The 24,115-nt window shown below is 35.5% G+C and overlaps 1 protein-coding gene across 2 annotated transcripts in view; it reads left to right on the plus strand.

Annotated features, from left to right (window-relative positions):
• Window positions 1-24,115, plus strand: part of SHISA9 (shisa family member 9) — a 438,119-nt gene that overhangs the window by 383,703 nt on the left and 30,301 nt on the right. The window contains exon 4 of one of the 2 annotated variants that reach the window (XM_031944408.1): window positions 2,349-2,396. The exons of the other annotated variant lie outside the window; for it this stretch is intronic. Coding sequence (XP_031800268.1) covers window positions 2,349-2,396 — 48 coding nt within the window. The remainder of the gene's footprint in view (window positions 1-2,348; window positions 2,397-24,115) is intronic. 2 annotated transcript variants of the gene reach the window in all.

The raw sequence follows: 24,115 nt of genomic DNA on the forward strand, positions 1-24,115 counted from the left end.
TTTAGTAGGAAATACATTACTTCTCAAAATCTTTTTTTGAGAGGTCTATAATGTCTTCATAATTTAAAATTTTTTTTCTATAAATTCTTTTACTTAAAAAAAAAATCATCTCCCTTTCTCTCCAACCCCAGAAAACAAAATAAAACACATATGTATACTCAAAGAAAATAAATCACCACATGACTGTCCAAAAATATATCTTATTCTGCAAATTTAGTCCCCTCACCTCTATTAAGGATGCATGTAGCCTTCTTTTTCTTTAGTCCTTGATTCTGACTAAGATGATGGAAAGTCCCTCAGAGTACCCTTTGCTGATTTTATTTTACTCTACATTAATAAGCTGTTAGTAAGTCACCACTCCTTACATAATTGCATTCCCCTGAAATCTCTGAAGTACTGTCCATTTTAAACCATGGATAAAGTAGCAGAGAGTTCATTTCATTTGATACATTCTGTAAGAGTATGTTCTGTTATTTCCAGGAGCTGACTAAATGGCAATCAAAATTGTTACTTCCATAGGTGATCACCATGTAACAGTTTAAAAATCATCCTTGCTTCAGGATGAATGCCACAGGAGTCAGCTCTTAGCAAGCAGAGCAATGTGCTGTTCCTCATCCCCTGGACCTTGAATTGGTTAATCACTTCACTTAGACTGGCCCTGAATTGAAGATTCTTAGGATACCAAAACCAGGCAGTTTCATGAGTTCATCTGAGGACCTGAGCTTCTCATTAAAAGGCATGGAAATCTTTTCCCTTCCAGATTTCTAGATCTTCCTGGACCATCCAGGAAGTTTTAGCAAGCTATTTTACCTCATGCTAGATTCAGGGGCACAGAGATCCTTGACCCCTGCCAGATTGCTCTCTGGGGGACAGGGTTTGCTTAATTCAATTCAACAAGCATTTAGTAAGTGTTGTTTACAACATATAGATATAGAGATAGATAAGAACATACAGATACAGAATAAATATGATATGATTTCAGAGGGGAGAGTACTAGCAAAGTACTTTTGGAGGGGTGCTTTCTCTGAGAATGTCAAAAGGAGTGGTAACCTTAGGGATATATTCAGAGCATCTGTCCTTCAGAAGGCCAACATAGATAATCTTGGAAGCCTAGAGAGAAACCCACATTGGGGGATGGTAAATAGAGATATAGCAAGTTCTACATGTAGACACTCTACCTATTCCAATAGCTTGGAATCACGGGAAACTTACCTTGTCTTTTTGAGAAAAGAGACTTAGACCCTGGGGATGAGGTCCAAGTATATTGTTGTAATGCCCACCCCTGATTTCCCTTAATTATTCATGTCCTAGCAACCAAGTTAAAACCCAAATGATTTAGATGAAGGACATCTTTAAATAGAGGAGCAAAGTAGATCAATATTTGCCTATGACACTCTCCCACCTCCTTTTTCTACCCTTCTCCCATTTCTTGATCCCTTGTCTTTATGATGTCTAGAGACCTTTTATTTGGAATAGCTCTTTTAAGAAATTCTTTATTCTCCAAAATTATACCTCTTGCCTTCTACAATTAAAATTACTATTTCTTCAGTGTCAATCTGAAATACATGTTGTCTGATGATCTAATTTAAATTTTCTATACAGTGTGAATGATTGATACCTTCCAGGAACAATTACACTTTAAAAGAGGAATTTGTAATGAATTTATAATAGGAAGGAAATGTGGGGGAGATTGGAAGCCTCCTTCTTCATACCTATTACAGGTTATTTCCTCTCCCTCCCCTTCTTGAAGGCATAACATAGCTCAGCAACTTGGTATCTGACTTGTGAAAAGTTGCCAACTTTACCCTTTAGTCATCAACCTCAATAAAGAAAATTAATCAGTGCCCACCCAGATTTCATATTTTAGAATATGAAAACTATTGATTTAGAATGTTACCTTTTTGCTTTAGCAGTCAGAAAACTGAAACCAATGTGATGCCCAAGTACTATAGTCTGCAAAGTCAAGTGCTCAAAAGCATTTATTTCTTCTATTCCATTCAAATTATTTTTTTTTTCTGTTTTACCCTTAAATGTTTTATCTTGTTCTGGATATATTTCACTGTCCAATTCTTTTGAGAAGTAAATAGGAAGCAGATTCTAAGACATTAATAACATATCAAACATTCACACATGTGGATTATTGGTTTGGATCCAAATTCACAGTCCTAATTCTGACCTTCAGGAATCTAACCCTGGGACACTCAGCTAAGGTGTCCTGAAAGATTGTGTCTCCACTCAGGAATTTGGGATGCATGTAGAGGCACTTGAATTTAAAGACCTGGTGAGCACTGGGCGGGAAGGGGATATACAACCAATAGTTGAGAATCTTTTGATTATTATTTTTTTAGGAAGTTGTGATGGTGACTGGGCAGTAGCAACACTTAAGTCACCCAAAGGTACTGTATGGATTTTCTTCATCCTTTGTTTGGATGTCTCAGAAATTTTTTTTTGAAAAGTACAGAAAAGTCCTAGTGTTTGTACCCGTCCAACTGCACGCATTGTACAGTGTTAGTAACACGTGTGTATGTCCAAGTTCACGTGTGTACATGTGAAATTGTACATCTGTGTATATACTTATCAGCTGGCAAATGTGATCTGTCCAGCCTCACTGAGCATCAGTGATATGCTATAATGTCTGATGATCCCTCTGTCCTGGTAACTTCCCAAGGTTCATATTTAAGGAGAACACACATATAGACAACAAAAAGGAGAACAGGTAAGAAATCCAATAAAAAAATGTTTTTCTGACATAGCTACACAAACAAAATAAAGACCAATTAGGAAAATTAGAGGAAAGATCCTTGTATGTGATATATAGTGCTCATTCAAGGTTTAGATATTATTTTTTTCTTGGAAAGAGTGAGTTTTTGTCAAGCCTGAATGGTTTTAGATGACTAAGGGTAAAAATTCTACTGTGCATTATTAGCATACCCTGGAAATCTTCATGAAGAAAGAAAATAACAGAAACTGATTTCCCCCCCTAACTTTCCTCAGACTGGGGTGGCTGAAGTGCAGCTGGGTGAATAAGGATCAGTGTTATGAAATGTTGAAGGTTTCTGAGAATCTCATATTGAACCTGGGTCCCATGAGTGATTGTTCTTAAATACCCAAGAGGGTTGACATTGGAGTAGAATCTAGAAGAAACCTGAGGAAATCACAATGCTTGGCCCATAGTAGGCACTTAACAAATGTTTATTGAATTGAATTGAAAATGAGTTCTTGACTAGGAATCAAGAAGAGCTGAGTTGAAATTCTGTCTCAGACAATTGTGAATAAGCCACTTAATTCCCCTGACCGTCCATGTCTTCATATGTAAAATGGCATCTATCTCACAGGAGTTCTGTGAAGATAAAATGAAATTATCTTTGAAAAGCACCTTATAAATTTTAAAGCACTGTACAAATGTGATCTATTATTATTATTATTCTTGTTTTGAGTAAAACACATTTTTTTTTTTTTTTGGTCGTGAGTTAGATAAAAGCTGCCCACATGTCAAAGTACATTTTTAGAAATGAAAACAATTTGGAACATGACAGATCTACTAATTTGAGGCTTTTTTTGTGTGTGGAAAACAATGCCAGTATAATAGTTGTGACAGTATTTTGATGCAGTCAATTATCTCTTTTGTTATAGCCTGCTGTTCTCTAGAAGAATTTAGGAAGCCCTTGAAGATATAGTGAGAATATTGGTATGAAAGACAAAAGATGGCAGAGCAAAAAGGGAAGTAGATTTAGAGATAGAAAACCAGGGTACAAGTCATACTTGCTTCCTGGGTGACCTTGGTCATCACATTCCCACTTTGGACCTTTTTTTCCCCTTATTTGTACCATGCAGGGATGATGTGATGTAGCTAGCAAAGATAAGCCTTAGTGTCATAATAATTCAGGTTTGAATCCTCCTTCAGATCCTTAATGCTATGGGACTACAAGCCAATTCATCTCACACTGAATTCACAACTGCGTCAGATATTTATTAGCTGTGTGCTCCCTGGATAAGACAATCTCTGTTGCCTCAATTTATTCATCTACTGTACTTATCAAGGCTGTGGTAAGATTCAAATTACATAATATTTGCAAAGCACAGTGCCTGCCCTAGTTATAGTGATGATGATGATGATAATAATAATTATATCATCATTATTATTGTTATTATTATTATTACCCTAAACAACTCTTTAAGCCTATAAATTTGCAAAACCATTGCTCATCAGTAGAGGAAGTTATCAAATGAGAGTTCCCTATACTGATGAAACTGTTGTTGTTCAGCTATTTCAGTTGTGTACTAGTCTTCATGACCCCATTTGGAATTTTCTTGGCAGAGATACTGGAGTACTTTGCCATTTTCTTCTCCAGCTCATTTTATAGATGAGGAAGCCAAGGCTAACAGGATTATTTGACTTGTCCAGAGTCACGCTGCTAATAAGTGCCTGAGGCCAGATTTGACTTCAGGTCTTCCTGAGGCCTGATACCTTATCCCCATTGCCTCCCAGCAGTCCAGTAAAATTATTTGTGTAGGCTAAAAACCAAAAATAAATGGGTTGGAGTAGATTAGTAAGTAGTATCAATTTAAAGAGCATGAAGGTCCACTAAACTGTATGTGAAGATCTTTATGGAGTGCATGTTGCCTTTAGAAAACTATACACGGTTATATATTTCTTTTTTTATTAATACATTAACACATTAAAATCAGATAGAGATTTAATATAGTTTAGATCACATTCAGATGTATTCCACCTGTGGGCCTTTGGGCTAAATGTTTAATCCCTTTCACTAGTTGACCTTTAATTTTCCTTCTTGTCCTAAACTCTATAATCCTTTCCCTTTCAATCAAACTATTTTTTTTTTTTTGCCTTCGCTGACTAACCACTGTCTTTCTTTTTTTAATCTATTTATTTTTACTTTATGAAATAAAACAATTTTTATAATATACTGTAATAAAAGGGTGATTTCACATGAAACTATATATTATGTACAATATGCTATTCATTTAAATATATAATAAAGTTATCATGTAGTTTTCTTTTTACTTACTTTTTTTCTCTCCCCCAAGAGATGGCTATCATTACACATACACACACACACACACACACACACACGTAAAATCATTCTATATTTCAATTTATCACTCTAAATGCTGATAGCTCTCCTTCAAAGGTCCTTTGTAGTTAATTATAAGTCAAAATGATTTAGTCTTTCAAAGTTATTCTTAAAAACAATATTGATATTACTATATACAATATTCTCTTGGTTCCACTCCTTTCACTGTACATTGTTTCATGCAAATTTATCCATGTTTTTCTAAAATTAATGAGATTATCATTTCCTACAGTACAGTAGTACTCTATCATAATAATATACTATTGTCCTCCTAAAAGCAAAAGACTACAATGAAACATGAAGAAATGGAGCAGAAATGTATAGCTTGGATGAGGTCTGACTCTCTATATTTCCTTTGACCCTTTGGTGGCCATTCCTCAGAACTTACTTTTCTACACCTACTCCAGGCACTTGAAGACCTAACTTTAGCTCCATTAAATTCTCTTGGGATCAGATGAAGAGAAGAAATTTTATTCTCACTGTTGATACTTAAAGTGCTATTTCTAAGATCTGTTACCTTTGCCTTCCTTGTTTCTTTATTCCAACCCTGGGTTGTATATGCACAACAGAGAACATATATGACCCCTGCAATTCCGTTTTTAAATGTTTTTTTGAGGTTGAAAAAGAGAAGTATCTGATGCAAATGGTATATTGTTCAAGGAGATCTACTCCCTATGACTTGCCATGTTTTCTATTGCATCATTTTAAGTTTTAAAGGTACTTGTACTTCAGACTCATCAGCAAGACTGAAGGTCTTTAAGATGAGGAAGTAGAGATGGACATAGTATGGTGCGACTGGAGCTTTGTCCCAAGTGTTGACATAGGCAGAAACATGCCACTTGTATAGTGACTTATCTGTCTATGTCCTTGCTAGATACTCTGGCTTCTAGCCCATCCCAGATTCTTATGAAAGCAGTAGTTTTCTTCTGGTCTGATGTTTTTGCGAATATAGACTGTCTGTAATGTATCGTCTGATCTGGAGACTTGTATCAGTACTTGGGCCAGTGCAAAATGAGCATAAAGTTATCTGCCACTTTCTATCATTATAAATATATTTATGCATCCTATAGTCTATACATCTTTTATTCTCCTTTTCCGTAGTAATCGTAGAAACCCTCCTTTAGTGTTTCTTCCCTCTCCTGATGCTTGATGAAACCTACAATTCTCTTGAAGACAAATCTCTTGGCACTGTACTTAGCAAGGGACTGGGATCTTATTAAAATGTCTTCCAGAAGACTGTGAGCCAAATATTGAATCTATTGTGGGAGGGAAGAAATGTTCTGAATGGCAGTAGCAAAAATTTGAACTGGATGGTGAGAACTTTAGAAGAAAAGAGGTGATTTTTAAATAAAAGTGGTAAAAGGAGGGTCTGAAAATGACAGAAAAGAGAGTAAGATGTATGTCAACTCTTCCTCTCAGTCCTGTGTGTTACAATCTGAGTTTCTCAGTCTCTTTACCTCCCATGACGTCTCTCTCTTTAGTCAATCTCCATTATGCAAAAGACTATTGATATGTTAGATCTTTAATCAACTGAATTTGCTCCAGGTGCTAGAATTCCTAATTTATATATATGCTGAGAATAACACACTTGCATATTAACATTCCTGGAGAATCTACATGAAAAGGCTCAGATCCTGAAATCACTTCATAGGATCAGGCATCATATATTTAGAACTGGAATGGAGTTCAGAACCCATTGAGTACAATACCCTAATTTTATGGAAAAACAAGGAAATTGAGACACAGAGTGAATTACTTAGTCTGATATGGCTAGCCATTGGCTGAGACCAGATATGAATTTCTATCCTCTTGATTCTAAGTCCTGTACTCTATTCACCATATTTGGTCTTTCTCTACTTTTTCTCAGGCTGGACAGAAATGGGAAAGGAGGGAGAAACTGGGACTGAGATTGAGGATTTAAAAATTAGGGGATGACTACACCTCTCAGATTGACTAAGACGACAGGAAAACATAATGTTGAATGTTTGAGGGGCTATGGGAGAATTGGGACATTAATGCATTGCTGGTGGAGCTGTGAACTGATCCAACCATTCTGATATGGAACTCTACCCAAAGGTCTATCAAATTGTGCATTCCCTGTCTCTATTAGGGCTGTGTGCCAAAGAGATCATAAAAAAGGGAAAAGGACCCACATATATAAAAGTGTTTGTAGTAGCCCTTTTTGTAGTGGCAAGGAACTAGAAACTGAGTAAATGCCCATCAGTTGAAGAGTAATTAAATAAGTTATGGTATATGAATATTTTGGAATATTATTGTTCTATAAGAAATGATCAGCAGGATGATTTCAGAAAGGCCTGGACTTACATGGAATGATGCTGAGACTTACCTGAACTGATGCTGAGTGAAGTGATTAGGACCAAGAGATCGTTGTATACAGCAACAGCAAGATAATGCAATGATCAGTTCTGATAGACCTGGTTCTTTTCAACAGTGAGGTGATTCATGCGTTTCCAATGATCTTGTGATGAAGAGAGCCATTTGCATCCAGAGAGAGAACTGTGGGGACTGAATGTGGATTATAATATAGCATTTTCACTTTTTGTTATTTGCTTGAATTTTGTTTTCTTTCTCCTTTTTTTTCCCTTTTTGATCTCATTTTTCTTATGCATGATAATTGTGGAAATATGTATAGAGGAATTGCACTTGTTTGACATATATTGAATTACTTGCCATCTTGGGGATGGGATGAGGAGCAAGGGAGGGAGAAAACAATTTTAGAATACAAAATTTTGCAAGGATGAGTGTTGAAAACTACCTATGCATATGTTTTGAAAATAAAAAGTTGTAATAAAAAAATAAAAAGTAGGGGTTGAAGCAGGGTGAGCCAAATAGGGTACCAAATACCAAATACCAAATAGGGTACCAAAAGGCAAGCAAAAGTATATGATTTCTGAGACTATGTCTGTGTAACACTCAAATATTTAAATCAGACAAAAATGACTTGTGCTTAAGTATGGGTGTCTAAGTAAGATGAATAAATTATTTGATTTTACTGAATTTTTCCACTCTTCTCTTTGTTCTTTTGGTATAACATAGATGGATATTTATTTATTTACAATGATCCTAAATAAGGAGGCAACTGTTAAGCAGACAGGCAGGCAATAACAAGCAATTACTAAGCTCTTACTTCGTGTCATGTGACTATTAACTTTCTTATTTCATGTAGTTTTTTCATTTATGATTTCTTGAAATATAGCTATGAAAAAACAAATTTTGTTTAAGCCTATTGTGATTTAAATGGAGCTATTTGACTATTAAAATCGATTGCTTGGCCAACATTAAGTCCCAGCTTACATCTTCCTTGTCCATCATTTGGGTTTTGATGTTTGAGAGAGTATAAACAGTGGTTGTTTCTGTTCTATCCAGAAATTCTGAGGGTCTTCCCCTTCCAGATTGATTTTCTATGAGGGCAAACTAGGCCATCTTTTGCTTTAATTCATATATATTTGTACATGCATGTTTGTGTGTATACACATACATATATATGTGTGTATGTGTGTATATATATATTTTTTTCATATATATATATATATATATATATATATATATGTATGTATGTGTATGGGCTTTGCCTCAGACAAGCTAAGTTCTGGAAAAGACCTTAGCTTAAAAAGGCCAAGGTTCCCCACTGTATCCAGGGCCGTCATCAGTCATTATGACCTATGTCTTGCTACTGAACTCCAGTGATTCTGGAGGAAAGCTGATAACTCTGCATAGCTCTTCCTCACTTAAATCCAGGTCACTTACTAGTCAAGACATCAACCTCTGGTCGTCCTCTTTGAGAATGAAGGTTGAACAATAATTTTGTGCCAGATACAGTGCTAAGTGTTGAGATAGTGAGTGAAAACATATTGTGTCCCCTCACAGAGCTCACAGTCAAATCGAGGAGATAACAGTAAGAAACTGTACGTACAAGATATATCCAAAGTAAATAGAAGGTGTTGAAGACTAGAAAAAAGACCACTTGCACATCAGAGCATATCTGCCATTATAAAGGAAAGAAGGCTTTGTATGAGTTGAGGCATGGGGGAAGAAAAAAGTTCTCTGAAGAAAAACTGCTCAGCTAGGGAATTACAGCAACATACCTGGAGGTCAAGAGCAAGGCCATTACATCCAACCTGGCAAAAATATGGTTGTTGTCAGATAAAAGAAGTCAAGCAGAAACCATTATTCTATATGTGGAAGAAGAAGAATATACTAAAAAAAAAATCAACCTGTCTTTGGAGCCCCCAGCAACAGAACCTCCAGGAGGATGCACAGGCAAATGTCCTGAGCCAGAAGGATTAGTCAAGATTGTTGCCAAAAATAATACAAAAGACCAAGATTTTGACTTCCAGCCAAAGTATGGAGGGCAAGATGACTTCTGCAATGACCTTAAGAATGTATTTGTTGTTCTTCCAGTACCAAGTAATTTTTATGTATGCACAAAATGAAAACTGATATTCATCCTAAAAAAGAAAGTGAAAGGGCTGGCAGAATGTATCTTTATAGGTTGAAGAAAAATACACTTTAAGGAAGAGCTAAGTAAAATGATATGAAGACCAATGAGGGAATTCTTGTGAGAGACAGCATGGTATAGTGAAAAGAATGCTGAGCCTAGAATCAAGAATTGATCAATGGGTTTGAATCTCACCTTTGAAACTGAATAGCTGTGTTGAAAATAAGCTCACTAAGCTTCAGTTTCTTTACTTGTAAAATGGGGATTATCATTCCCATGGTCCCTACATCACAGGGTTTTTGTGATGATCTGATGTTGTTCAGTTTTTTGTCTAGCTTTTTATGATTCCATTCAGGATTTTCTTGGCAGAGATACTAGAGTGTTTCACCATTTTCTTCTTCAGCTCATATTACAAATGAGGAATTGAGGCAAACAGGGTTAAATTAAATGTCCAGGATCACACAACTAGTAAATGTCTGAGACCAGATCTGATCTCAGGAAGATGAGATTCCAGGCCTGGTGCTCTATCCACCTAGCACCTAGCTGCCAAGTGATCTGCTAAGCATAATGTATATAAAGCCTGAAAATCTTGCAAACCTTAAAATGCTATATAACAGTAAAATGAACTTATATCAGTAAGCTGGAAAGCAAAGAAGAACATAAATACTTGTTAGTTGAAAAGGAATAAAATTTTATTTTAAAAATCATGAAAAAATAAAAACAAAATTCTGTAGAATTCAATAAAGGATGGATAGGAAGCTCTCAAGAATGAAATTCTGAAGACAGAAAGAAAATGATTCCTATTGACGGGAGATATAGGAGCTTCCTAAAGAGACCAGTAGAACTATTTAAGGAACTCATTGCCCAGTTTTGGATTTATAGAAAATAGAAGCCAAGATAAATAACTCATCATGGTTATAAAAGATTAGTACAGTCTTGTAAAAAAAAAAATGGGTTAGGAGTGCTTAAATCCAGAGTGAGCTGATGATAAATACTTAGGACAAAAAAATGGATTTAATTTGTATATCTATGTTAAAGGCTGGTGATATATCACATGAGGTAAATACTGATGCTTGGATTAAGATAGATGGAATGATGACAATAGATATTGGTGAGATGACTGAACTATCTACCTCTGTGGGAGAATTTGTTTTAGTTTTAGTTTAGTTTTGTTTTTTGCCCTTGCTGCCGGAAAATGATCTTTGCTCTAGGGGGGAAGAACAAAAATAGATAAGTCTAAGTCAAAACTGGATTTAAGTGAGGAGAGGATGAGAGAATGCCTAGTTGCCCCAGATGAATTCAAGACACTAGGCCAGAATAAACCATATCCTAGGACAATTATAAAACTAGTAGTATCTGTGATCATTGAGCCCCTATTGGTAACTTTTAAATGAAGAACAAGAAAAAATGCTCTAAGATTGAAGAAAATGAGGTGCTGTCCTGATTTTCAAAGCAGGGAAGAAGGTAGAATCTGAAAATTATGGACCACTAAGCTCAATTTATATTCCTAGCAAAATTTCTGAATACATTATTAAAAAATGGCTTGTGGGCATTTAGAAAGAAATGTGGTTATCACTAAAAGCCAGCATGGCTTCATCAAGAATAGGTCATGTCAGACCAACTTCACTTTATTTCTTGACAGGTTAACTAGACTGGTATGCTTAGAGGAATGCTGGATATATATTTTACCTAGAAAAGTATTTTATGTAATGTTTCATGTTATCCTTATAGCTAAAGTACAGATATATGTGTGAGATTATAGTACAATTAGCTGGCTGACTGACAGGCTCAAAGAACAGTTATTAATAGGCCTTCTTCAATAGTTTCTTTTGGGTGGAGTTTGGGAGGTGGGAAGGAAGAAGGAAGTCTTTAATGAAACACTCCAGTGAAATGCCCTTGGCTTTGTTCTGTTGAACATTTTTATAATTGTTCTGAATGAAAATGTAAAAGGTATGCTTGTTAAACTTAGAAATGACACAAAGCTGAGAGATTTTTTTTTTTTAACATGCTAGATGACAAAATTGGGATCCAAAAATTAAATTTATACCAAATATGTAAATTAATAAGATTAAATCTAAATATAATTAGATTGTGACAAATGACATAATAAAGAAGGTTCAATCTTGGGGGTGTCTTTAAGAATAATTTCAATAGCTCATACATCCATATAGGACTCCACCAAGAACAAAAGAATCTGATTCATATCTTTCAAATAATCTTTGGCTTCTCTGGAAGCACTTAGGTTTACAAAGGTAATAAACATAAACTCATATCTTAGTGAGTAAAGAACTCAGAAGGGACTCATATGAGCCTTTTGCAAAACCACTGGGAGTTTACCACAGTGATCTTATTTTTTTCTCTGCAATGAAAATTCAGATTGGCGGCAAGCTAGATGGCGTGGTAGGTAGAACACCAGCCCTGAAGTCAGGAAGACCTGAGTTCAAATCTGCCCTCAGACACTTAGCACTTCCTAGTTGTGTGATCCTGGGCAAGTCACTTAACCCTCCAAAAAAAGAAAAGAAAAGAAAAAGAAAATAAAATTCAGATTGGTCCTTAGTGAACTGTATTTGCAGATTCCAAAGATGAAACAACTTTCTACATAGTGTTTTTTCCCATCTTCTGATAAATCCACAGTATCTCTTTGGTTTATATCTATTACTGACCTCACTCTATATTCTCTCTACTGAGAGAACTGTCTGCTCTATATCTGGTACATCTCTCTTGCTGGCCATACTAAAGCTCATTTTATCCAACACGGTTATAAACTCAGAAACTCTTTCCTTCCATTTCAAATATGCTTTTGGACTTTAAAGAGGGAAAGGGGCTGAATAGATTTATACCTAGTACGCAAAGTTCTATACTTATTAAATCTATATAACATTCTGGAGTATCCTCAGCTCAACTACTCTTCCTGAATAAGGCTACCTCTCCCTATCTTGGGACTCTAAAGGTATCTATCTCCCTAAAGACAGTGACACATCATTCTTTTTTAAAAATTTATTTATTTTTATTTTTTGCTGAGGCAGTTGAGGTTAAGTGACTTGCCCAGGGTCACATAAGTGTCTGAGACAAGATTTAAACTCAGGTCTTCCTGACTTCAGGGTGGGTACTCTAACCATTGTGCCCCTAGCACAGTGGATTCTTTAATACTATCAGCTCAAATCCCTATTCTGATTTGTGTTCCCCAATGTCAACCATTAGTGATTAGTGCCCTACTTTTACATAATGAATTAATATCCAGTAGATCTTACAAAGAGACATTTTTCTGTGAAGATACAGTAAGAACAGAAGTTACAAAGCATTCACTGCTCCTCACTGATTCCTCCTCAAAATCTTGGGAACATGCTTTCCTATAGCCCAGTGGGAACTTGCTAACAATGTCTGGTTCAGCTCTCCATCTCCCCTAGACTTTCCTGAGAAGTCAGGGGGTGGTGACAAACTGTGTTGAGATTGGAGCAGAGTGATACCCAGTGGAAGAGTGATAACAGGTGGCAAACTGCACAAGTTGTTTATGTGGTCCCACTTGCCTAGTATATACTTAGTGCATGCCCAGTATTGTTTTGGTTAATCCTCCACTAAGAGGGTATGTTTTAATCATCCTGGCATGGGGGCTCTAGAAAGCACAGTAATGTCACTCCAACTTGGGGGCTCTAGAAAGCAGGACACAACACTTTCCCTAATATCTAAGTCCTCAGGAGAATAGGCTTGAAGTTACAGAAGTTTATATATAGTATTTTCACTCTCCCCCAATACTCTCTGCTAAGTTTACTTCTAAATTTGCCACAGTCAACAAGATGAATGGTTATAGCTCCTTTTTGGCAGATGCCAATCTTTGCTAGGTCAAAGATGTTTCTTTCCTTGCCATCTGGCTGCAAAATCCAGACCTCTGGTGTCTTGCTCTCCCGTCCTGTTGAAGATCACAGTATGATAATTATTTCTAATAGTCCTTCATCCCATAGCAGGAAGGAGTAGATACAATAACAGCAGAAACAAGAGTTGGGTTGTGGACTTATGGAATATATGGTGGTGATTTGGTTGGGAGAAAAATGTCTAAGGTTTCCTCTCCAATTAGAGGTTTTATAACATTATCTTCCTCCTTACTCAAACACAAGCAGGAAGGAGAGGAAAGGCATCATATTTTGGCCATTAAGTACCTCTTGAATGCCTTCCCAGTCCTAACTAAGCAGCCACTTTAAAAAGGCTCTCTTCTTTACTCAATTAGACCAGAAATAATACTTATATGCATGCTCAATTCCACAAGAAGACAGGAGCAGAATCCATTGCACACACTCATAAAAACTTGGCTCATTGGCTAGTCTTTCATAATACTTAATTTCAAAAACTAAATTTCCTAATTGCTAGATAAAAGTTTTAAAAAGAAAACCTGAAGAATTTCATGGATTAAAACTGTACTATTAATATATAATATGCTATAATAGTAAAAAATATTAATATAATATGAGGCCCTGCTAGCTAGCCAGCTATTTGGCAGTAAATAAAGCATTGGAACCGAATTCAGGAAGAATTAAATTAAAATTCAGCCTCAAACACATTAAGCAATGTGACTCTGAGTTTGTCACAACTATCTTATTCGGTTTCTTCATGTTCTAAGTGAACATAATGATAATAATGCCTATTACAATGTGACATTTGTATCCTCAGTTCCAAAATTGAAAGTGCTATGTTAATGCTAGTTATTATGATTATGTTTAGGGCAGCTAGGTGGTACATATAGAGCATGGGCCTGGAATCTGGTAGACAAATCTAGTCTCAGACACTTTTTAGTTGTATGCTCCTGGTCAAGTCACTTAACCCATTTTGTCTCAGTTTCATTTGTAAGATGAGCTGGAGAAGGAAATAGCAAACTACTCCAAGTATCTTTGCCAAGAAAATCTCAAATAAGATCACAAAGTCTGAAATAGTTGAAATGACTAAACAACAATAAAAATGATTATGTTCATTTTCTAAAATAACATAGCATCCAGAAAAACATATATCAGAACCAAGATAAAGCATTCTCAATCTTAGTTCAAATCTATCTAGATTACTGTGCTTAGTTCTAAGTGCCACGTGTTAGGAAAGATACATATATACTGCCGAGGCAGCAAGGTGACAAAGTGGATAGATCTTTGGTCTTGGAATGAGGAAAACTCATCTTCCTGATTTCAAATTCTGCCTCAGACCCTTACCATCTATGTGACCCTGGATAAATCACTTCTCCTTTTTGCCTTAGTTCCTTATCTGTAAAATGCACTGGAGAAGGAAATGGTAAATATCTCCAGTATCTTTGTCAAGAAAACCCCAAACTAGGTTCATGGAGAATCATTCACAACTAGAATAGCTGAACAACAAAACAAATAAGCTGATTTTTCAAAAGGAAGGTAATTGTGGTGCTGAGGGACCTCAAGGTCATGCCATAAGAAGATTGGTTAGAGAGAATTGATTGGAGAAGAGAAAACTTAAAGGGAAAATTATAGTTTATGAAGGCTAGTCATGTGGACCAGAAATTAGCCTTTTGTGGCTCCAATGGACAAAACCATAAGTAACGATTGGAAATTGCAGGATGGTAGAATCAAGTTAAATATATATATATATATATATATATATATATATATACACACATATATATATATGTATATATATATATATACATACATACAAACACAGATACATACACTTTTCTCTTCTGAATAGCTCTAATTATAAAGAAATATATATTTACATAAATATACATGTTTATGTAAATACTTGTATGTATATATGTATATTTATGTAAATACATTTTTTTCTATATAATTAGGGCTTCAAAAGAAAAATGAGTTTTCTTTAGAAACAGTGGATCCTTCCTCCCATCCCATTGAAGATAGTTCTTCAAATGAATGCTAAATGGTCACATATTGGGGATGTTGTAGAGAGGATTCTTAGTCAAATATATGTTAGAATATGACATTCAGCATCATAATGATCCCCTGCAAAGTGCTTTAGAAGGATATATATTACTTGGTTTTCTTCCTTTCCTCTTCCCTCCCTTCCTCCATCCTTCCCTTTAGCCTTCTTTCTCTACTCTCTCTCTCTCTCTCTCTCTCTCTTTCTCTTTCTCTCTCTCTTACTATAACTATGTGTGTATATATATATATATATATATATATATATATATATGTCTATATGTAAACATATATATTATATTAAAGACTGGATTCATTGGCCAGTCCCTCATTATACTTAATTTTAAAACAACAAAAACAAAAAAAACCCCAACAACTTCCTAAAATTTAGTATTGGGGAGGAATAGCTAAAGTTCTTATTAAAAAACAAATAAATCTGAAGGATTTCATGAACTGAAAGAACAATTTAAGTATACAGTATGATCTAAAAGCCAAAAAAGCTAATACTATACTAGACTGAATTAGCCAGCTATTTAGCAGTTGGATAAGACACTCTTATTTCTCACCATTCACCTGACATTTGTTTATAATTCATGATGAAAGAAACTGCCTCAAGCCTACCAGTCTATTGTGATCAAGAAATTTCTGCAGTTCTGGGATTCTGTTTACTTTAAGAAATGAAACTCTAAACCTCCTTATTTCAGTTGCTTCAGTATTGGAAGAGAGTATGCTAAAGCTTATTTAGGAGAAGTGAATTGCTGAAAATCCAAGGTTCAGTTTGGTTTGTCTTTTTTGTTGTTGGTGATATTATTTTTTCAAGAAACAGAGAAAGGTCATTAGCTCTTAGAGTTAGGAAACCCAAGTTCTACTCAGTGATTTTTTTCATCGACTAGTGATGTGACATCTGTTGATTTTAGTTTCCTTAGTTATAAAATGAAGAGTTAGGGCAGATGAGCTCTCAGATCCTTTACAACTCCACAAAGTCTAATTTAGAATAATAAAAAGCAGGTATTAGTCAGCATTGCTGTCTTTGAGAATGATTTTCTGGCTAAGATTGTGATGTTTATAACTTATGGAAATATTTGCTTCATCATAGATTACTTTAAAAGATTATCTCTCTTAGGAGAAGGAATTCTTTAGAGAAGAAAACGTTGAAAAAAATATGAATACATCTAGGTTTCAATGTATGAGCAATAAATCTGGTGAAGAGGTCTCATGTATTCAAATTCTCACTGTTTAAAAATATAGTTATATAAATCATGGTAATTGGTTACAGCCTAATGTAAACATATAATGTGAATTTGTAATCATATGATTCATTGTTCACACTAATTAGCACCTAGTTATTGTGTTATCTGGGGTCATTAATGATAGTTTCTTATATTAAAGTAGAAAATATACAAAATGTCCCTACTAAAGTCCTAGTTCAGTACCTCCTAATGGGGTAGAGGTGACCATGGAAGACTTTACCAATGGAACCTGACTGCTTCAACTCCCATAGTTTTCATTATTATCTCTATATAAATAACTCACATATATATATCTATTTTAAAATACCTTTTAGTAATAAAAATATCTTGTTTTTTCAAATATTTGCAAAGATAGTTTTCAACATTCACTTTTGCAAAACCTTGTGAATTCCAAATTTTTCTTCTTCTCCTCCTCTTTCTCCCTCCCCTTTACAGGAAGCAATTCCATATAGGTTAAACATGGGCAATTCTTCTAAAAATATGTCCATATTTAATATGCTGAAAAGAAAACAGATCCATATATCTAGATCTAGTCTAAATTTTGAACTCCATTTCTGTGTCATAAACAAGCTCCTTGAATATCTTGAACTAGATGTCTCCTATGCATCTCATTCTCAGTATGTTCAAAACAGAACTCATTAGCTTTCTCCCACAAATACAACTCTAATGTTTGCCTTTTCTTTGTATTCCCAGGGCTTAGTACAGTACCCAGTAAGGATTTAATCTTATTATATAAGCTTATTGATTGAAGTTCATTTATTAAAATGTTCATATTTACTGTTGTTTTGTTCAGTTTATTAAAAAAAAAAAAAGAAAACTAAAAAACAAAGAAGGTTAGTTCTAGAATTGAGATGGAAAGGAGTATGGGCCTCAGATTTATTTTTGTTATATAATGTTTTCTCCATGTCCTTCTAACACAGAAATATCTTTTGTTGGCATGGCTTGATATCTAAAATTTCATTTTTAAGAATGATATTAAGAGGGGCCTATGGATAGTGCACCAACCCTGAAGTCAGGAGGACCTGTGTTCAAATGTGACCTCAGACACTTTCTAGCTGTGTGACCCTGGGCAAGTCATTTGATCCCATTTATCTCAGCCAAAAAAACCTCAAAAACAAACAAAACAAAAAGAATGGTGATAAGAGCTAGTATGTAGCACTTTAAATTTCACACAATAATTTATATATATGTTATCTCATCTAATTACCACAAAAACTGAATGAGAAAAGTTTCTAAGTATTTTCTCTGTTTTGCAAATTGAGAAATGAAAACACAAATATATCAAAATTGCTTGATCATGATCATACAGCTAGGAAATAGAAGAGGCAGGATTCAACATCGTTGTCACCAAAGTCCCAAATTATTTCCTGTATATCATGCCATTCTTCCATTAGAGAATTTAAAAAAAAAATTCAGTGGTTCTTAATCTAGGATCCATGAACTTTCAACAATGTGTTGACAACTGCATTTCAGTATAATTGGTTTTCTTTTTAATCTTTTGTAACTGATTTTATGCATTTCATAGGGATTCCTAGGCTTCATTAAACTTGCCCAAAGGATTCATGTCACAAAAAAATGACTTTCTCTAGAGAAAGGTGGGTTGAAAAGACTCAGAATTTAATCAGGAAAGACCTGGGTTTAAATCTTACCTCTGACACCCGAACATATGACCATGGCAAAGTCATTTAACCTTTTTAAACCTCAGTTTTCTCATCTGCAAGATAGCAGCAATATATTGAATAAAGGAAGTTGTGAAGATGAAATGAGATGATATTTATGAATATACCTTGCAGTTGTAAAGTGCTATAATGCTAGCTATTCTTATGAGAATAAGGCATTATTATCCTCTTAATTTGCAATTTTATCTCCTAGGAGGTAATGTATGAAGTCATTATCAGTCATGAACAATCTAGTGTGAATTCATTTACTAAATCTTTTCCAGTGTGCCAGCTAGTTTCCTTGGGTCAGGGAAAGACATCAAGCACCCATAGCTAGGAAAGGATTAGTCTGAATCAGAGGCCCCTAGAAGGGAGCTTGCCATGCTGTCAGAGAAAGTGCTTTAAGGTAAGTGAGAAAATTGCTAGTCACATGACTTATCCACTTCATTTTCATGGAGCCCACACTTGACTATTGCATCATGATCCTAGTACAAGGTGCTCTGGATTTGGAATCAAGAAGATCTGAATTCAAGTCCTCATCATGCCATTCTCTCTATGAATTAGGGAATTCATTTCCTTTCTCTGAATGTTTAATTTATTTAATCTCTTCAAGTTTCCTCAACTGTAAAGATGATATTTCAATGATGTACTCTTCTCCCAAAGGTCTGAGAGAGAGAGAGACAGACAGACATAGAGAAAGAGACAAAGAGACAGAAAGGAGAGGAGAAAAGAAAATGAGATAGAAAGGAGTGGAGGAGAAAGAGGAGAAGGAAGAAGAGGAGTAAAAAGAGAGATGGAGACAGAAAAAGACAGATACAGAGATACTGAGAGAAAGGAGAGGAAAAAGAAAATGAGATAGAAAGAGGAGGAAGAGAGAGAAAGACAGAGAGACACACAGACACACAGAGAGGGAGATAGAGACAGAGAGACAGAAACAGAGACAGAGACAGAAGACAGAGTCAAAGAGAAACAGAGAAACAGAAGAAGACGGAAACAAAGGGAGAGAAGAAGACAGAGAAAGGAGAGAAGAGAGAATAAGATAGAAAGGAGAAAAGGAAGAACAGAGAGACAGATACACACACAGAGAGACAGATAGACACACACAGAATAAAACTTTGTAAAATGCTAAAAATGTAAGTTATTATTAAATTATACAGAAAACCAAGCTGGCCTTGTGATGTACCTTGATACTCAGGCATTCATGTAGTAGAGTTGAGCTGTTGATTTAAAGTCAGCAGAATCTCAAGTTAAATATGATTTTGTGCTGTATGTAGTTGGCAGGGGCAGCAGGGGGAAGGATGGAAAGCTAGGGATGTTTTAAAGATGAGAACTGGTCCAGAAAAGCAAAATGTCAGAGCTTCAAGTCAGAAGTTTTCATCCCAGGAGAATTTCATAGGATACAAAATGAAAGAGAAAAACCCTTAATTTGTGCCCAAATTCAGCCAAAGCTGAGCCCTGCATGTGATGAGGCCACTTGGAATCCCAGGGCAAAGCTTTCACATGAAAGCTACCTTGAAGTATTACTTCATGGAAATCTGACTTTTTAATATTCTCTTTTTCCTTATTGCTTTGGCAGTAGGTGGCCTTCCTTCTGGCCCTAGCAATATAAAGAGCAGGGGGGAAAGGGATATGAAACATTTTTAATAAAAATCCAATCCCACTAGCACTAGTGCTGAATACTCTTTGAAAAACACAAAGCAAACAATTGAACCTATTAAGCTATGCAACTTTTGATGAGCCATCTTGGGGAGTGTACAGGTGGCAAAAATGAGCTACCACAGGAATCCTTTACTTACTCGTTTACTTGCTTTTGGAAAACTGCTGAAATAAAGTCACCAGTAAAATTTCATTAGTTTAAATGGAAAGCCCAGAAAAATCTGAGCACAGTGGATTCAGGTCATTCCAAACTGGGTTGTGGAACTTAGAAATCCCATTGTTTTCTTTTGGTCCTAAACTTGGAATTACCCACAAGGCAACTCTCAAAGATAATATTACTCAGGGAATCACCCTTTTAGAAATGTAGATTTTAAGATAATGCTGTCTAGGAAATTAAGAATGCCTCTTACTTTATATGTCTATATCTATATATAAACATAGATATATGGTAGATAGATAGATAGATATAGGAGATATAGGAAGTTGAGGTTGGAGAACTATGTTCATAAACTCGCCTCTCAGGACATATGTAATAAATGTACACCTTCTGCTGCTGTGTTTTTGAATGACAAATAGACACTGCTGTTCCTGGTGCTCCATAGGAACAAGGAGAGAGAAATGGCTTTCCCTGTCTTGCTGTACTTTGGAAAAAGGTAGAAAGGAAAAAATAAAGATTTTGAAAATCAAGTCCTTAGCTGCTGAGAGAATGGGGCAAGCTTCCTATGAGGGGTGTGCATGAATTTCAGCCAGTCACTAAGAATGCTATGTGACCCATAGAATTGCATTTGTGAACTTGATCAGGGACTAATAATGGCCCATACCCAATTATTTTAACAAGTTTATTGGAGAATTCTCAATTTAATTAGAAATTCCCTTGGCCCACTTTCTTTATATCTCCAGTGTTTAGCACAGTTCCTAGTACATAGTAGGCACTTAATAAATATTTATTGAACGCCTGACTGATTACTTATATTATTCTCTGGTGCACAAATAAAATGAAACAATAGCTTCAAAGTCCAAGAATCTAGGTTTGAATCTTGGCCTAGTAATTTACTAGCTGTATGGCTTAGGCAAAGTCACTTAAATTCCCTGAGTCTCATTTTTCTCATTTGATAAATGAGGGGATTGAACTAAATAATCTTTATAGTAAATTTCTTCTAGCTCCAAAAGTATGAATTTATATTTTCTTTGGATCTTGATTTCCAAATCTGTTAAATAAAGTCTCATTGGGTTATGAACTAATTGATACAAGGGACTGTCTTTTGCATCTTTTTGTATCTCCAGTCACTGACACATAGTAGGAGCTAATGATTGCTTGTAGATCAACTGACTGTCTCTGACAACTCTCATCCTAATGCTCTGCTTTCAGCTATTTCTGGCATTCAGTGATTATTAATGAAAGTTTTGTTCATGCTAGTTACTCAATGTGCTGAAGGTCTTCCTTGTTTTCTCCTGCTGCATGAGGTTGCTGGTGCAGCACTCTGGATGTCCATTTACCATCCTTCATCTTTGCTACATGATCAGGCTGTCTTTTCTTCTAATCAAATAGTTCTTCAGTGACATCATTTCCTCTTGTTCTTCTTTAGAGTTCCTCATTGGTTCTATGTTGAATCCTATTCACACTTATCACCTCTCCATTACTCATTCTATGTGTAATACTTACTTTTAATTCTTTGGGGATTGTTATATTCCATCCCTTGCTGCTGTATAATAATGCTGTAAGATCCTGGTATTAAAAAGATGGGTCTTTGCTTTCATTAGAAGCTTAATGTTCTTAAAGGAGCTTTTCCAGTTCCTGAAGGCAATCTAATCTACTCTCTTCCTTCTCTCCAATTGTATCTGATTCTTGTCCATCTGTACTATCTTCACAATATAAAGACACTGATGGACAAGCCCAATAAATGTTGCTTGAATTCAATTGGATTGGATTAGACTAAATGTACAAGGCAGTATAACCAGACAAACCTGGATCCTCCTTCAAAATCATCTTGTCAAGTTAAACAACTTCAAAATTAGGTTAACTGCACAACAGAATTGACTAAGGGAAGAGACAAAAGACTGGGTTTTTCAAAAGACTTCCCCCCCAAAAAAAGCCAACTGTCACTGTAATGTCAGTAGCAGGACCTCTCTGGTTTGGCAGACGTCCAGGAATAAAGGTGGTGCTTTAGGCAGCCTTGAAACTTTGGTGAAAACCTGAAGCCATATTCATTTTCTATCACATTTGAATCTTTTGGGACAAGTGGCAGGAATTCTCTTTAACACCAAGCTCTCTGGAACAGGAAAAGAAAAAAAACAAGAAATCAGCTTCCTGGCTTGCTTTTCCAAGTTTTTCCTCCTGAAAAAGCTAAGCAAATGTGGGAATTCCTGTGTGGCTGGCTGAGAGTTTTGCCTGATTAAGCCCAAGTTCAATGCCTAGTTTTCCCATTTTTATTTTAGTGGCTGGGATCCAACCAGAAAAGGGGCTCATTCATCACAAAGGCAGGTCTTTTGCCTTCTCTTTTGCATTTTGAAGACTTGCTGTTCTTTTGGATGCCTGGTTTCTGTCTGCTGAGAATGCAAAACCCCAGGAACATTCCCCATTTTAAATCCAGGTTCTAAAAAAAGAGGGGGAGAGAGAAAGGGGGTGGGAGGGAAGGCAGAAGGGAGTGAGGAAGGGAGAGACACAGAGCCAAAACTAGAAAGAAAAACAGAGAGAGACAGAGACAGAGAAAGACAGAGAGAGAGGAGAGAGAGAAATCCTGGGACATTTCTTGCCCTAGAATCTACTGGTCTAATTCTTAATCATCTCTTTATAAAGCTGCAATTAAAAAAAACAAAACAAAACAAAAAACAAATGTTGCTCAGAAAGGCTTCAAGTGCCTTCATCATCATCTCTAAGTACAATTCAGATTTTTAGAAGGTGTAACAGAATTCACCTCAAGTACTATGACAGGAGAATGCTTTTTTTCTTCTTATCCTGTTATTTGTAAGCAGTCACAGGCAAATGGTAACATGCTTTCTAACAGCCTAAAGGCAACTCTCTTAAAATATCTACAAGAGAAGCAAGAGCATCTAGGCTTCTTATACATTAGGGTTTTTAACACTGTACCCCTCTCCCCCAAACCATTTTCATTTTCACTTAAGAAAAGATGAAGGATTATGAGGTTTGCAATATATTCTGAATTTCTGTGTTTATTAAGCTTGAGGAAAGAATTACTTCTGTTCCTGACCTCTTTTTGTTTCCCCAGGATAACATTACACTTACCTGTGTAATCCATGATACAAAGATCCCAAATTTGAACCCACATGGACAATATTTGATTTCAGGTTTAGGCTCTAAAAGACCAACATTTGCACAACTGGTTATATTCCATCTAGAGTTTACTTTGAGAAAATTATTGCATTTAGATTAAATGTAGATTGTATCTTCATGTCAGTAAATGTAGCACTTGTATTAGGTATTTATATTCTTTATTTTATCTGACAAAAAATTGCAAGGACTGACAAGAACCCATTAAAAATATTGAAAATGCATTAGAAGAGTCTCAATAGCATTTTTTTTCCCTCTCCATTGGGTTCCCCTTTTCATCATGGTTTCAAAGTTCTTTCTACCCAATAAATAAATAAACATAAACATTTGGATTATGTTTCCCTCAACCAAATGAGACTTCAGTAAAGTAATATTATGACACTCTGATTAACCTTTCCCTATACAATCTTGATTTAGTGCTTATTATTCTTTGGGTACAAAGGGCCATTGTGTGGTTTAGATTTCCTCTCATTAGGAAAACATTTTTTTTTATTAAAGCTTTTTATTTGCAAAACATATGCATAGATAATTTTCAACATTCACCCTTGCAAAACTTTGTGTTCCAATTTTTTTTCCCTCCTATCCTCTCAACCCCCCAGACAGCAAGTAATCCAATATATGTTAAACATGTGCAATTCTTCTATACACATTTCCACATTTATCAAGCTGCATAAGAAAAATCAGATCAAAATGTAAAAAAATGAGAAAGAAAACAAACTGTAAACAAACAACAACAAAAAGAGTGAAAATACTATGTTGTGACTGATACACACTCAGTCCCTACAGTTCTCTTGGTGGGTTTAGATGACTCCATCACAAGAC

The sequence above is a fragment of the Sarcophilus harrisii genome, chromosome 1, assembly GCF_902635505.1.
Source record: "Sarcophilus harrisii chromosome 1, mSarHar1.11, whole genome shotgun sequence".
NCBI lineage: Eukaryota > Metazoa > Chordata > Mammalia > Dasyuromorphia > Dasyuridae > Sarcophilus > Sarcophilus harrisii.